Source organism: Channa argus, chromosome 20 (genome assembly GCF_033026475.1).
Source record: "Channa argus isolate prfri chromosome 20, Channa argus male v1.0, whole genome shotgun sequence".
NCBI lineage: Eukaryota > Metazoa > Chordata > Actinopteri > Anabantiformes > Channidae > Channa > Channa argus.
Window position 1 is genome coordinate 6842501 of NC_090216.1, and position 15694 is coordinate 6858194.

Here is a 15694-nt window from a genome sequence, read left to right on the forward strand (position 1 = left end):
AATATTTGGACAGCAACAGATATATAGACAGAGCAATAAAAAAGAGTTAAGTATATAGGAAAGGACTCTGGACTGAATAGATATTATTTGATATGGCTATGATGCAATACACAGTATTCGGTCAGTGAGTGCATGCAGCAAAGAAAAAGCTCCAGCCCCTATAGCTGGCCAACCCCATACTGTCAATCAATAACGCAGAGTCTTTCCCCTGCAGCGTTCCACATCACAGGAATATTATCAGGATAACCATGAAGCAATGCAGCAAACTTAACCTGGTTGTAGATTAGTCCAGCTATAAAAAGTTTAACAGATTTTTAGGAGAACACAAAGGGACTGTTGTGTTTCCCCTTAGTTTTGTTGGGTATCCTGTTATGAATTTGGGGACACCACCTCTTGACAGCGTTAAACTAAACAGACACTTCACTGGTTTGGCAGGAATCTTCCAGTGTTTGTCCAGATTTTTTCCAGGGTTAGTTTCCCATCCACGTGTATCTGGTGTATTTCAAGGGCATAAAAGGTAGAACTTGGGTCGTTTCAGCATGGACAGCCAAAAGACTCTGCCATCATCCTAATGTAAATGCACTCACAAGGACTCAGCTCAACCTGTGTAAGGGTGGACATGAATATAAATTTACAGCCTGCTAGGTTGTCCAACGATGTAAACGTGTGGCGATGCTGCATCTGAGTCGTTAACACGCGTAGCGCTGCACTGACAACACACCACGAAACCAACGCCCCCAAGCAGTCACTGTGATCACTCTCATCAACATTCTGTGTCCACAACTGCCAGGACAAAGGAGAAAGAAAACACAGGCGGGAGGCAGAGTAGAACCTTAATGCATAAATCTAAATGTAAGAGGCTGCCACTCAGAGGAACAAGGTCGGTGGTTGGCTGCGGTGCTGTGCGAGCAGCAGCGCACAATGTGCCTGCAGAGTAGACAGCAGTACCCAGAGGCGCCAACAACAGTCCTCTGATTACTTCTAGGAGCACAATCTGGGTCTCATAGCTGTTAAAAAATTCACACCAACCTTATTGATCATTAAATAATAATTTAGAGACTACTACTTCAAATGCAGCTTCTGTCTCAAGTACTATATAATGTATAGTGTTTGAGAAAAAGGGCCACAGCTCTTTCAGAAAGACAGGGCTTTGAAGTGACCTCTAGCTTCCATGAAAGCAGCTGAGAAAAGCCCAGTAGGGACAATAATGGCAAGTTGTGTACAAGGGAGCAAAGTAAGGTAGAGGGCAGCTGCAGCACATGTATACAAAGCAGATAGTTTTAATAAGGGCCGTGGGAGGTCAAGGGTAGCGGTTTCATTTATACAAGAAAGAAAGCCAGTCTGCTTTCGTGCCATTCAGCAGCCACCGCTGGAAGCAGTGAATGCCATTTTCACCTGCTCCTCAGGGAGGATGCGGAAATGTGTGCACTTAGTATATCACGGCAGAGAGGCGACCTGCGTGTGCTGCCTCATGAGCTCTGATAGTCTTTAATACAATATACACAGGTTCCGTATTTGAAATACACGCAGAAGAACCACACTGCAATATAAAAAAAATACGAGTCAAAGGGTCTGCCGCAAAGTCAGCTTCTCCAATTTATATAACAGCCTAACTACTAGTGTGCAACATCCATTCTAAACTCTGACCCAGCATAACAATGAATAGACAGATGAGCTAGGCAGAAGAATAAGAGGGAGTCCTAGACCCCCTCCAGGCAGCTGGCTGGGAAAAAGGGGGGAGCATGGAGGCCTCAGCAAGACTCACAGCATCTTTAATTTTACAATATGCAGTGCGATGCACACTGGCTATCTGTTACACAACACAGAGCTCCCCATCTACAAGATTCGCTTGGTGCATTGACGAAATACCTTTAGACAGAAGGAGAGATAGAGCAGCTACAGACTCTGCAATCCTAAGTCACTTTACCGCAACGCAGAAGGAATGGTACCATGTGAGATGGAAAGAGGACAATGAAGAAGAGAGTAAGAGAGGACACGGGGGACAAAAGATGAGTAGTGGAGACATAAGGTACAGCAATATGACATAACACACACAAAAACACTCACGGGATGATTAGTGTGTGATAACTCTGGGTACTGTTGACTTAATTCTTTGCTGGTGTGGCTTAGTGACTGGTAATAAAAGCAGATAAGCTTCCATTTGTACAAGTGATGCTTTTGCTGTTGTTCCCCAGATAGTGAGAGATTGCACACACACACACACACACACACACACGATAAAAAGAGATGAAGGGAGAAATTATGATACAACAAGCAGTGTCAGTATCTGGGCGGCAGTGGTGCAGTCGGTAGAGACCATAGACCCGCTCTTCCCGACCACATGTGTCCCTGGGTAAGACAGTGAACAGCCCCTTTCCAATCCTTAGCTGCATAGTGCTGGTACCAAGCACGGTAGAAATTGCGTCAGGAAGGGAATCCGGCAGAAAAAACTGTGCCAAATCAACATGCAGACTAATGATCCGCTGTGGTGACCCTGAACGTACCGAATGAGCCGAAAGGACAAACAAAAAAAAGCAGCGTCAGTATCATCGTTTATGATCCAACCGATTGCCCTACACATACTCGAACTCCACAGCAAGTGCATTTCAGTGAGCTGCAAAAGTACTTAGCTGCACAACCTACATGCAACTCAAATTAATAGACAGAGATGTCCCAATACGTTTTTCCCCAGACTGAGTACAAGTACTTACATTTGAGTACTTGCCAATCCCAAGAACAAATACAAGTACTAAACGGTTATGCTTCTACTACACGCATAGATGCAGCTGAGAGAGTCACTGGTAGACAGATATTAATAAGAGTGTGTGTTGGAGGGGGACATCTGAACTGTTCTAACAAATGAGAGATCAGATACACAAAAGCAACAAAGCACAAACATGTTTGAAACAAATCACGAACACGCACACACAGAGCAGCACACTAAACAACTGGCTGAAGAAATATAAAGCAGATCAAAGCCACACTTTGACTGAGGTTGTGTGAAAGCATTCTGCCAAGGTAGACTCTACCTTTAATGAGAGCTTTGGAATAGAATTGGAGCTGCAGGGGGCCTTTGGGAGTTTACCTAGTGGTGGTACTTCCTCTACATTGCAGTGTGTGTTCGTGTGTACACAAGTGTACATGTGTGTATGTTTAAAAAACTAAAATTTCATTTAAATTATAAGATCAAGTAGACTCACAATGTGAGGGCAATCGCGGCCCATGCTAATGACTGTACGGTTAACCGTCCTCAGCAGCTTCTCCATGATGACCTGCACATGCCACTGGGTTGGACCCTGCAACAAACATAGAAACAATACAGTCATTCAAACAGAACAGGAAGGACATAATGGCATAAGCGTTTCAAAGAAAGATACGCCTGTCAAGCACTGTTTACTGGTACATAAAGGGGATTTTCACTTCATTTAAAGACCTGCTTTGTAATGCCATGTTGTATCCGGCTTTTTAGTCAATTCATTTCCTACATTTTCTATGAGCTTCTTCTTTTTTTTTTTTTTTTTATACATTTGCCACACACACATCTGACAGACCAGACTTTATTTACATGAGTGACAATGCGCATAAAGTCACATTCAAAACACTAAATAAGGTTACGAAATAAAGTAATTAGGAATAAACAAAAAAAAAAGAAAAAGGTTTTTACCACTGGCTGCACAGTGATTTTGCTGTACTACAAACTGTGCTACTGAAGCTGCTTCTAATTTACATATTGGAAGCACCATTTATTTAACAATAGCTTCTGGATGAATGATTAATGAGTATCAACACAGAATTACGAGTCTACACAGAACCCTGAAGCCTGGGTTCTGAGAAGACTAGTGATAGAGATACAGACATTACAGGTTGTTATGTAAATGTGGTCAATTTTCGGTACAAATGTCACAATACATTCACAAAGAACAAGGGTAAAAACAACAATGTCTCAGTTATCACATTTTTTTTCAGATTTTCTTCTAAAATAAAAACAAACAAACCAAAAAAATAATCACAAAACAAATAATCCGTTTGTCTATATAAATAGAAATATAAAATAAAACACTCCAGGGACGGCTGTGCAGTTGTCAAAAGTTGGACAATTTTTTCCTTAGCCTTGCTCATTAGTGAGTTTGAGAGAAGAGTAGGCTGTTTGTTACTGACTCTACCTGTCTGTAGAGACGGTGAGGAATCTACCAAGCCGATCGAGCTCTGCAGCATCAACTTAAACTTTCAATAGTATACACAGCTCTTTCTGCAGGTGAAGAACTCATGCGCACAAGCCAGTGCACACACACCGAAACAAACTTTGACACAATCACACAGAGGAGCGCTGGGGAGAATAAGCAATCTGAGAGTGGGTTTTTGTTACCTTCCAACAATGTATGAAAAGCCATAATTCTCAAAATGTTTTCTTTCAAGGGAAATAAAGGTCTCTATTAACTACCTATGCAAACCTGCTGTATGAACAAACATAGATTTTACTTGTTTGATTATAGCTACTGAGGGAATAAATTAAATTTGCAAGTGGTTAAATAACTTCAAAATTCAATTGGACCGAAATATCAACAGTGACTTCCTTTAAAACATTTCCCTTTCCTAATCTACATGCATTTTTAAGTGGGCAGCACATAAAAGAGAAAGAGCAAGGAAGAGGAAGCAACACGACTAGACACTGAGAGAGGAGGAGCATGAAAGCCAGAGCAAGTACGAGAGGTGGATAATCCCCAGCAGAGTGGAGTGTGGGAGGCTGGGCCGCAGTGATCAATGGTTAGGGGAGTTTGAGAGGGCCTATGGGAGGACATCAGGAGTCAGGGCATGGAAGAGGATGAAACGTTCTTTTGAAACAGCTGAGTGTTTGTGAGTAGGTGTGTGATTATTTCTGCATGTGAGGTATGAGGTTGATGCCTGAGAATAAGGGATGTGGACATCAGAGAAACACAATTAATTATTCAGTTTTCCCACAGAAAATAATTACGATAAATTAGTAAAAAAAAAAAAAAAGTATTAAAAGTTATTATCTTTTTAAGCTTTCTGCTTTATGCAACTGTAAAATATTTGTGAGGATGGAACAACTGGTCAGACAAAAAGCAATTAAGGGACATCTCCCTGTGATCTGGGAACTTGTGATAAGCAATTCCAGTTATTTTCCGACACTTTATGAACTAAATAATTAATTGATTCATTGTAAAAACACAAATGATTGGATTTGCAGCTGCTTAGTCTTGTCATGCGAGACCATTTTGGCAGACACTCTGTTGTAAAATAGGTAGTAAATTCCGCACGGCCATCTGTAAGAGCGCTTTCATGCGGTTGAAGATGGCCCCAAGCCACCCGGCATCCAGCAGAGAATTACTGAGCATATTCAACTCTACAGGTTAGTAAATTACCACTGCTGTAAAATGCGCTCTTTTAAGGACACGGAGAGCAATAAAGTAAATTGAACACAGAGCGCACCAATAATTTGGTATTCACTAAAATAACTACAGTCTAAATGTGATTATTTATGGAGGGACTCTGGGATTTTCTTGTTCTTTTACTGTTCTTCCCAGAGGGAACAATGTACATAAAGCTGAAGCTGCGTTCCTCACCACATCTTTCCTGTAGAGCACCTCTAGGATGTCACTAAGCAACTGGCAGCAAGCCTTCAGCTCCTCCTGCTTCTCCAGGTGGAACTTCAGCTGGTCCGTCATCAGCGGCAGGAGGATCTCGCGGCAATCTGCAGGGACACAACCAAATACACACATTTACAATGCCGCTCAGCACAAGGAGCAGATGATAGATGGCACAAGGCAGTGCAGCATATGCTCTGAACACACTCTTGATGCAAACGCACGCAGCTTGTTAATGGCTTCTTCACAGCTCAGAGGATTAAATTAAAACAACGTGCTCATGAATTTATTTATTAAAAAGGATTTTGGCTCACAGCATCCCAGTTACAGTAAAACAACATAACTGTTAAAACAATGGCCAAAGAGATATAAACATCATTTCTATAAACAGCAAAAATATCAGGTAAGAAAATAAAATCAGCAAACAGCCAACTGACCTCAAACTGTCTGCATGACACTAATCATTTTCTATTGAAAAATAGAGAAATGGAAGAGTAAATTCAAATTTCTAAAAGTAGGTTTTTCACCTGCCACATTAATGTAAAATTCTTCCAAATTTCTTCATTGTTAATTCAAGAAACTAGTACAGTTGTGAATATCAAACCTGGTTATGCTGAAATTCTAAAGCATGAACATGTTGACAAATAAGTGACAATTGACAGAATATCATCAATTATGTGCCTTTTGCACTTAAACTTAAAAAGGTTAATTAATTCTACACAACATGCAACTGATGTTGACAGAAACATCAAAAAGAAAAATCTCCATATGCAGAGACTAATACATTTGGTTGGGATTTGGACATTGAGGATTGCAGTGATAAGTCAGAAAGTCTTCAATCAATCAATCAATCAATCAATCAATCAATCAATAAATAAATACTGTCAATGTTCCAAAACAATCGTTGCACATCATGCATTGTTCTAACAGTCTTTTACACACACACACACACACACACACACACACACACACGTATTAACGTCATCTTAAAGATTGAAACAAAATGAACAAAAGAGCAGTATACAGAGTGAAATCATTACCAATACAGTGGCAGACACAAGCGCTCTTCAACAGTCACCCAGTGATGGATTTATAAATTCAGAATCAATAAAATCCCTTTGGTTTGCTGACTTGTTACATCTTTAATAAGCCAAACACATGCAAACATAAAGCTACGCCATGGCTACTGTCAATACTGCTTAAGGCTGAATGATAAAGAGCAGGACACGACGCATTATGAACGGTATGAACTATGGCGACCTCCTTATAAACAATACCCAGAGGTACTGAACAAGAATACAATCAGTGTTTTACATTTTTTGGCCCCTTTATGAAGGAACACCATGCGTTATTGAGCAGGATGAAATGATTCTATGAAGAGACAAAGGAAAATTGGCGTCTATATTCATGCTGTTTTTATCCTCATCGGTATCTTGACTGTAGTGACTGTCGTCGTATGTTCAGTTAACTGTCCTCATTATACTTAACCATATTAACCGCACTGAAAGCTACACACAGAGACTATGATGAGGCTCTGTAATAAAAGCGTAATGAATGCATCATGTAGTAATTAGCAATTCAACAAATAAAAACTCCTGAAGAATCTGAAATTTCATTTTTAATGACTAAGGCATTGATTTGTGCTTCAATTATATAATTATCCTCTTCTTGCAACCTAGGAATTCTCACATAGCTGCTGGATGTCTTTTAAATGGCTTTTAATGTTGCTAATGTGAAAATAATTATGAGGAAGCTCCTGCGTGATGATGGTTACTCTATCAACTAAATATGAGTTCCAAATGACAAATCAGTATAATGTTATGTAGAGAAACATTGTTCTACGAGAATCGAGTTCTTGAAAATACACTTTTTTTTTCTAACAACCCCACCCCACCCTTTGAAAGACTCAGGTTCTATAGGATGCTCTTATGATATTCAATCATGATACTGAGCTGTTGCCAATTAACTTAAATAGGTGTGAGTGATTCTACAGGTGTTTTTTTTTTAAGCCTTAGACAACTTTTTTTGTTGCCCCTGTCCCAAACATCACATTTCACATTTAGAATGTTTGATATTTTTGGTTTTGTACTAATTACCATGGTTGAGCTGATATCGAAATTAAAAACCTTTACCCTTGATGCAGCATAACACAAACACAGAGCAATTTTTCTGTACATTTTCATTTTTAGTGTAAATAATAATAATAATAATAATAATAATAATAGTAATAATATGGCCGGTACTACAGGACAAGGCACGATGTCTATGTTATTTGCTAAGGACCATCATGGAGGTACTGCACCACTTTTCAAAATCGCTTTCTATGCACTTAAATGGAAATTTAATCCCATCCGTGGCATTACATAAACACTAACAAGATCACAAAGGCACTGAAGCCAAGAGTGGCCAGTGTGACAGCAGGACAATTATTAAATTTTTTTTTTTAAGAAAACAATTTCATTTTCTCATGATAATAATGTATTTTTTTTCTTTATCAAGAAAACAAATGCTGTTTTCTCGTGGTAAGGAAATAATTTGTCACAATCCAAATGAATGTCTGAAGCCTTTACCTTCAAAGTTTGTGTGGTAGAATTGTTAGTTTGCTATGGTTGAACAGTGAATATAGAAATATGGAAAATATATTTGATTTTTCACATGGTTGACTTAATATTTTACTATAGTGTTAAGTAATTAGATTACTGAGATTCACAGTGCAATAACGATAACCAAACGCATCAGGATTCATCCGAGTCTGTCCAGTGGTTGCGAAGCTCTTTCACTTTGAACCAATATCCATCTATTGACTCTGACTTCCCTAGAAACCAATTAGCAACAACCTTAATCCCTCTAGTATATTGGGTCAACATGTGAGTTGTTGCAATGCTGATTTTATGTCGTTCCGCCAATGCAAAACTCATGGGCGCATGGACAAATGCTCTGACTAAACTATCCCCCCCATGTCTGACTGCAGTATTATGGGAAGGCTGCTCAACAATACAGATATATTATTCACATAAAGCTTTCACTGGTAAATACCTGAAAAGGAATGTTTTAGATGTAGAAGAGTTTTCCTTTTCATGTGTTAGGCAGTCTTGACACAAAGTGACAACCATGTCTGCACTGAAATATTTTTTGGTGCAGTGGAACGTAGCACCAAGCTATCTGCCTGATGAAGCTTAGAGGAAAAAAGATATGGTTTTAAAAGTGTGTGTGTGTGTGTGTGTGTGTGTGTGTGCACGTGTGTGTGTGTCTGTGTGTAATCTCCCAAGCCTTAAACATACTGTAAAAGTAAACCTCCTATCTGGGGACGTCTAACATGTGCTGTGTTTAATTCCTCATTTTGAAAGGGTTTCAATCCTCATCCCCCTGAACTCCCACTAAAACTCATATAAAAATACACACAGGCACATAAATGGACATGTCAGTGTACATATACGTGCATGCTCAATCACGCACTAGTTGTAGGTTGGAGCGGGACAAGCAGACTGGAACTATCAAGCCAGACCATGAGCGCGCTCCACAAACTTGTAGTGCAAACAGATTTTAGACGCTAAAACGACTTTCCCCTTTAGCTCAGACCAGGAGAGCAGCTGACATATTTGTTCTCTTCCAATGAGCACATTTGCACGTGATTTGTGCACGCATCCCACTCTCTCCTTTTACATCATCAACAAGGAAGGTGACACAAAGTTGTGCCTCCAATTAAAAAAAGAAAAAAAGAAATAAGAAAAACAACTTTCTCATCGGCATCAGGGAATTGCATATGCATACCAATCACAGTCATTTGCACATATTACACAGCATTTTCATATCAAACAGACTGCAGATGAAGCTCTTTGAAAAAGGATATTCATCCTATTGTTTAAAGTTGTAATTTTGTACATGAGCCAAGTGGGACACTAAAAACTACTAATATAGGACATGCTTTTAAACAGAAATAGGTAATGTGTTACTGTGCAGCCTACAGCGAACCATCAGTGAACACATTCAATGCACATTGATGAGAACGTGGCAAAGGAAATGTTCGGGGACCAACTGGGAATGAGAATGATATTGTGCCTCAGTAGCATATGCAGTTACTAGAGTTGATTTGATGACCCTAAAAATGGCCAGACTGACTCATTTCCTCACTGCAATGGACATTAGCTGTAATAAAACACCAGCAAAACAGAGCTCAGCCTGATACTGAGATGGAAAAGGCCAGTTTCTATTGGAAATTAAGCATTCTCCATCACTGGGTTTGCACAGTTTGACACGCACAACAACTGGAAATGTTCAAAGCACCAGTGCGCTGAACTGTAGTGAGAACTAAGCAGCGGGGTGGCCCGTATCTACATCACAGCAGCAAGTCCTCCTGCTGATCAGCAGCCCTTTCACAAGCATCAGGGAGGCTCGTCTCTCCACAATTACACCTACAGATCAATAGTAATGACCAGAGGAGCACGCAGTAAGCATTGCGCTTTGAGTTTACTCTCTAAACTGGCCAGACCACCAATTTTATACTGCTAAGGTATGAAAGGACTCGATCATTAGCTTGAAGGTGGAGACATTTACCCTGTGTTAGGTTTAATATCAACACAACAAATTTGCACTCCACCATTTGTTTTCCATATATTCATGCTAAAATAATTATTTGCTGCTGATGAAGACAGACAACTATTGTTCACTTCGTTTTTATTCATCAACTGCTCGGAGACATGTGTTGTCAGCCATTAAGATTAAATCACGGATGCTGTTTTTTCACTAGGCTAAAAACTTGGGTTTTATTTACCCCCATAAGACTGCATGTAAGTGTGTTTGTCAAGTCTACTCTACCAGGTTCCCAAAGGACCCCTGCCTCCAGGAAAACGCTTGGCAATAGCTGGGACTGCAGCAGGGCCTTGTCTGCCTGGTGCTGCAGGCATTGGCCAGATTTACATCCATAACCTTCTCATTACTGTACCATGGCCAAAATACACCAACATTCTGTTATGAAAGTGTTTGTGACTGTGTATAATAAGGTAATTCAAGGAGCTGATTCACAGACATTAAACAGAGAGATTTATAAACAAAGGAGAGAGCAAGACTTTGTGAAAGTGATTGTGTTTATTTGAGTGTGCGTGTGCTCTCACCGTGATGAGTAAAGAGATCACTGTGGACAATGTCGATCAGACAGTCTAGTTTCTGTTTCACAAGACGACCCAGAGGAACTTTTAGGATGAACTCTGTGAACAGCTTGCTATGGAGAGGACAGAAAGGACATAAAAGGTCAAGGGTCAGTCTAATGAGGCATCTTGGATTGGTTTACTGCCTCCAACCACATCATCCAAAATGCAATTAAAGGCCTGTATGTGCGCACACACGCACACACACACGTAATTTACAGATATTATAAGGTTGGAGGACAAAACAATATATAACAAGAGACAAATTTCAACTAACCTATGAACTCTGAGAACAGCTTGCTACCATGCACAGATTTTGCCACCTTTTTTGAAAGTTGATATTGCAAATCAATTGTTCAACAAATCCAATCGATTCATGTGCTAAAGTACCTTTATTTCACGGGTCTTTATTTTTAATTAAATAAAAACAAATTGACACTTAACATCGGGTTTTCCAACCTATAAAGATGATTAAAGACCATATGTGGACGTACATCCCAAACTACACTGCTCTGGTAATATGACATTACACATCATTTTAATATTTAATATTGACCTTGGCAACAGTAATTTTATTACCTATTCTCAGCACAAAGTTTCTGCTAGCTTCATGCCCTTTGTCAGCCCATGGATTTTACACAGTTGTCATGGAGACTGTTCAAGACCAAACACCATTAATGCAACAAATATTGCTAAGAGCTCATGGTAATAACCAGTATGAAAACCTAGTGCTATGATTGTTATTTTTGTTTTATTCATACATACAAGTATCTCAGAATATTTATTCCCTATGGTCCACCCACAACTCACTTAACCTCGCTTTTAATACTGAAATAGCCTGAGCTGTGCTACAACTTTGCTAAGGTCACTCAACCTTTTATTCAAAATTAGAACATGTTATAAAAGTCTGAAGGTCCAGACAGGTTTAACTAAACAGTCGAGTCACAGAGATGACAATCAAACAGTCTGTACACCCACACAGTCTTGAGAAGTCTAATCAGCTCAAAGAAGTGCCAACACTTGTGTGGGTTTTTCTGAGCTCCACCTCCATTGGCTTCAGTACTATAATGCTGCTTCACAAACCTGTTATCCTAAATAATTTCTAATTTCTAATAGTGCCTCTTTTGTTCACGCTATTCAATTTAATATTTTTAAACTGATTCCTTTTTTAAAGTCAACCACCACGTAGCTCATAAAGACAATAACTTTAAGCATTCAATAATTCAGAGCCTAAAGGATAAATCCACATTCATGCACAAGCATAACGCTGACAGTTTTCTCTTCAATGAAGAGGCTGGATGCTTATTATGCTGGCAAGCTGGGGATCAAGGAGGAGAAAAAAGGTTCTGGCAGGGGATGAAACACCCCCACCCCCAAGGCTTCAATTTAGTCGCCTCCAGCTCAGCCGCTCTGCCAGGTTTGTGCTAACAACAAAAACAGCTGATGCCACCTTTGCTCAGGTAGGAAAAAGAGCCAGGCCTGTGATTTGTAGTTAAGTAAATGCTTTGCAAGAACCACAGCTTTCAAAATTACAGCTAGCATGAAAATATTTACCGATGTTGTTTTGCTCTCTGATTATGTAAAAATTAAATTTTGAACTAGGTAAGACAAACGCTATACAGGATGTTATTATTAACCAGGGCTAGCAATATTTAACATATATTTAGTAAAGCTAACATTTGCCAGTTTTGTGTTTTGCTCCACTATGTCTTGCTGCAGAGTACAGGGAGGTCAGGGTGGTCATCAATTACCTTTGTAAATGAAAGAAGTATAGTTTTAATGGTTTTTGCATGGCTTATGATAAATGGCCCAACTAAGAATGAAAACTCTAAACAATAATCAGTTTTTGACATCCTCCATAAATGGTGAGTTAAATTTAGACAGAAGGTAAAAAAAAAAAAAAAAAAAAAAAAAAAAAAAAAAAAAGTGTCGCAAGACACTAACACAAAAAAGGACCAGATCAGACCAGCTCAAAAGCCTCAACAAGTGGAACTATGCATGGTGGTACTGGTGGCAGACAGAACAGAAATAGTCTACCACCTCCATCCAATCACTACAAATACTGTATATGGTCGTTGCTATCTTAACTTACATATTTGGGTGCAAAAGTTTGCATCTTCTTATTTAAAAATGGCAACAAAAAGTAAAATCCACACAATGAGGTGCAGTGTAGTTTGATAAATAAAACGAGTTTGGATATACTGAAGAAGAGCAGTGTGACGTGTTTCACTTCTGATAGATGATAAAATGTACTAAAACAGAAAACTGTGTTTCTAATTTGCATCTGAAATGTATTTCACTCACTATATGAGAAAAGCTTTCTTCACAGATTTGTGAGTATAATGCTCTGTAAATAAGGCCACTCTTTTTTGTTTTGGTGCTGTGCCCTTTTAGCATAATTAAGACGTTCAAATGGAACAGAAAATCAAGGGCACACCAATGAGGCATCTGTCACATGTGTGATGCCCTCTGAGGCCTAAAAATAGTTTCAGAGCACTGTCCCAAAAACTAATTAACCTGAAGCTTTGATTAAACGTGATGAAGGTCAGTTTAGATTTACAGTCCATTCATTTCTAAACTGTAACAAACGCAATTCAAATGAAGGACATGTTTTCTTCCCATTTTTGTACCATTCCAGATATATAATTTAATACCACAGCGACATAATCATGTGATATTTCAGAAATGAGTTATTATTACGACAAGGACTACACTATGGCAGATAAAACTTTAGGTGTCATTATTGAGTGGAACATTTGAGTATTTAGGGGGTTTCCAAGGCAACCTGAGCATGTTAACCAGTGCCCATCATGTTCAGTTGCTGAATTCAAAAACCCTTTAAAAAAATAAATGCATACACCACCATGCAGAGCAAGACCAACTTTCGGATGGAAATAACCATCACAAAGTACACAAAATAATTTAGAAAAAAGAAATTATTCTTTTCCAAACAAATGCTTTGGCCGCGACAAGTAATCATTAATGTCAATCTCAAACTATTTGTTATTAAACTTGCATTTCCCATAAACTACCTAGCAGACCAGTTAAAGACCAAAAGGAAACATGTCAAACAGTTTATAGACCGAGACAATCACCTACTGAGAGGTGAACTACTTTTCACCCCAGCAGGTGTGACTGTACTGCTATATATAGTGTAATGATACAGTATGTACATTTAAAATTACCTTAGTTCCTTGGGATCAAAGACCAGCTTGACATCATTGACAATGGTGGGGAGGTACTTCAGCGCAGCACCCTTTACCAGAAGAACAAAAAAATAAATAAAATAATAAACACATTATTTTCATGTCGACACCAAGCTCTTCCTCAATAAAAACGTATTGATCTGAAGTACAGTCAAACGCAAAAGCTGCTATGTAATGCCACAAGACTTCTGCCCCTTATGTGTATGTTTTAATTTACTTCATTCAGGCCACCTGAAACAAGAGAGTGATGTAGAGACTCCTAATAAATAATGTCGGTCTAAAGGAAGATCTCCCCTTAAGATAACTTATTAGACGCAGGCAGATAGGATCTACACTCGCACATCAATACACTAATAAAGTCATCAAGTGTGCAGCCAGTGGCTGATTACAGATCCATCCATAAATAATGGGAATGATTAACAGAGCTGACACTTCTCTAAGTGTCTAACTGACTGCTGCTAAATGCCGGCCAAGGTGGGTTGGGTAGCTGTTTAAACAGCATCTGTGCAAATTAGCAGCAGTGCCAGTGGGTCTCAGGCTGATTAGCCATACAGATGTAGCACACTGGACCTCACCTGCTTCAATCCACAGTTTGTGATTCCAGCCCCCCCCCCCCCCCCCGAAAATATGTGACAGATAATTAGCAGGGTTTAAAAAGCTTGGCGAGAGGAAAATGCTTCTGCTAGTGACTTCAGTGAAACTACTTCTTTTAAAATAATGCTCTCTACTTATGCGCACACAGGCAGACAGAGACTTCATGCAGAGTATTTGTAGCTTTATCATGATTTTTCGAACAAGGATACTTTCACGACCTCCAAATAAAGTCCTGCTTTATTCTACCCTCACCCCATTAGATATTTTTTGTAACTTAGCACAACAACTCAGCACCTTCACTCTGCAGTCAAAATGCATTAAGGAGACTGATTCTTAAGATGCTGTTTAACTTTGATTCAACTGGCAACCTCGGTTCTTTGTGATATAAAAAAAAAAAAAAAAAGCCAGCTGCCTCTGTTTACTCGCCGAATAGGTCGTTTTAACCGAATGTCTTTTATTTACTTTGTTCCAAGCAACAACTAAACTCCCACCGGTTGTGAAGGGATGTGTTGTGTGAAGTTTCACTCCAAGTCTCAGTAGAGCTGTGTCTCCTGCTCCTACGTGAGCTCATTTAGCAGAAACATGTATTTGCGTGTGTTTATGTGTTTCTGTGTGTGTGTCTGTGTGCGAGCGTTTGTCAGGGGTTTGGGGGGGGGGGGTCTGTACAGATGTTCATCTGGATTTAGACTTATGATGAGGCTGTTCATTAGCTTCCAGCTGTCATAGTGCTTTCACAGAAGCACACTTGGGAAGAAACTAGGTTTCCTTGCTTTCATACCCATTCCTGAGGATCAGCTTTTAATTTACACACAGTAAAGCTAATATCTCATTCAATTACACAGCAACTGGCTCCTAATTGACTTCTGAACTTATTATGGTTGAGTGTGCACATGGATCCACTGTACGTTTATCAAATTCCGCGTAACCTGTGGTTATGTTATCTCTAAAAGTATAAGTCTGTGCACGTGTGGTGGAAGTATTTCTGCACAAAAAGACAAAAAAAAAGTGTTTTGTTTTGTTTCATATCTGGAGCCACCAAGGTGGGGTAAAGGAAAACACAATGGACAGAACATAACAGTGGAAGGAAGAAAGTTGGGAAATAAATACCTTAAGCAGCAGCTAAAGAGCAGAAGGCCAGAGGAGC

The 15694-nt window shown here is 39.4% G+C and overlaps 2 protein-coding genes across 3 annotated transcripts in view; one reads left to right on the plus strand and one right to left on the minus strand.

Annotated features, from left to right (window-relative positions):
• dock1 (dedicator of cytokinesis 1) overlaps window positions 1-15694 on the minus strand; it is a 165908-nt gene that overhangs the window by 98979 nt on the left and 51235 nt on the right. For both annotated transcript variants that reach the window (XM_067487363.1, XM_067487364.1), the window contains exons 24-27: window positions 13936-14006; window positions 10718-10824; window positions 5586-5713; window positions 3201-3296 (exon numbers count right to left, since the gene is read on the minus strand). In XM_067487363.1, the coding sequence (XP_067343464.1) occupies window positions 3201-3296; window positions 5586-5713; window positions 10718-10824; window positions 13936-14006 (402 nt within the window). The remainder of the gene's footprint in view (window positions 1-3200; window positions 3297-5585; window positions 5714-10717; window positions 10825-13935; window positions 14007-15694) is intronic.
• The window catches only part of LOC137105333 (inhibitory synaptic factor 2A), a 90707-nt gene that overhangs the window by 32831 nt on the left and 42182 nt on the right, over window positions 1-15694 (plus strand). The window lies entirely within an intron of this gene.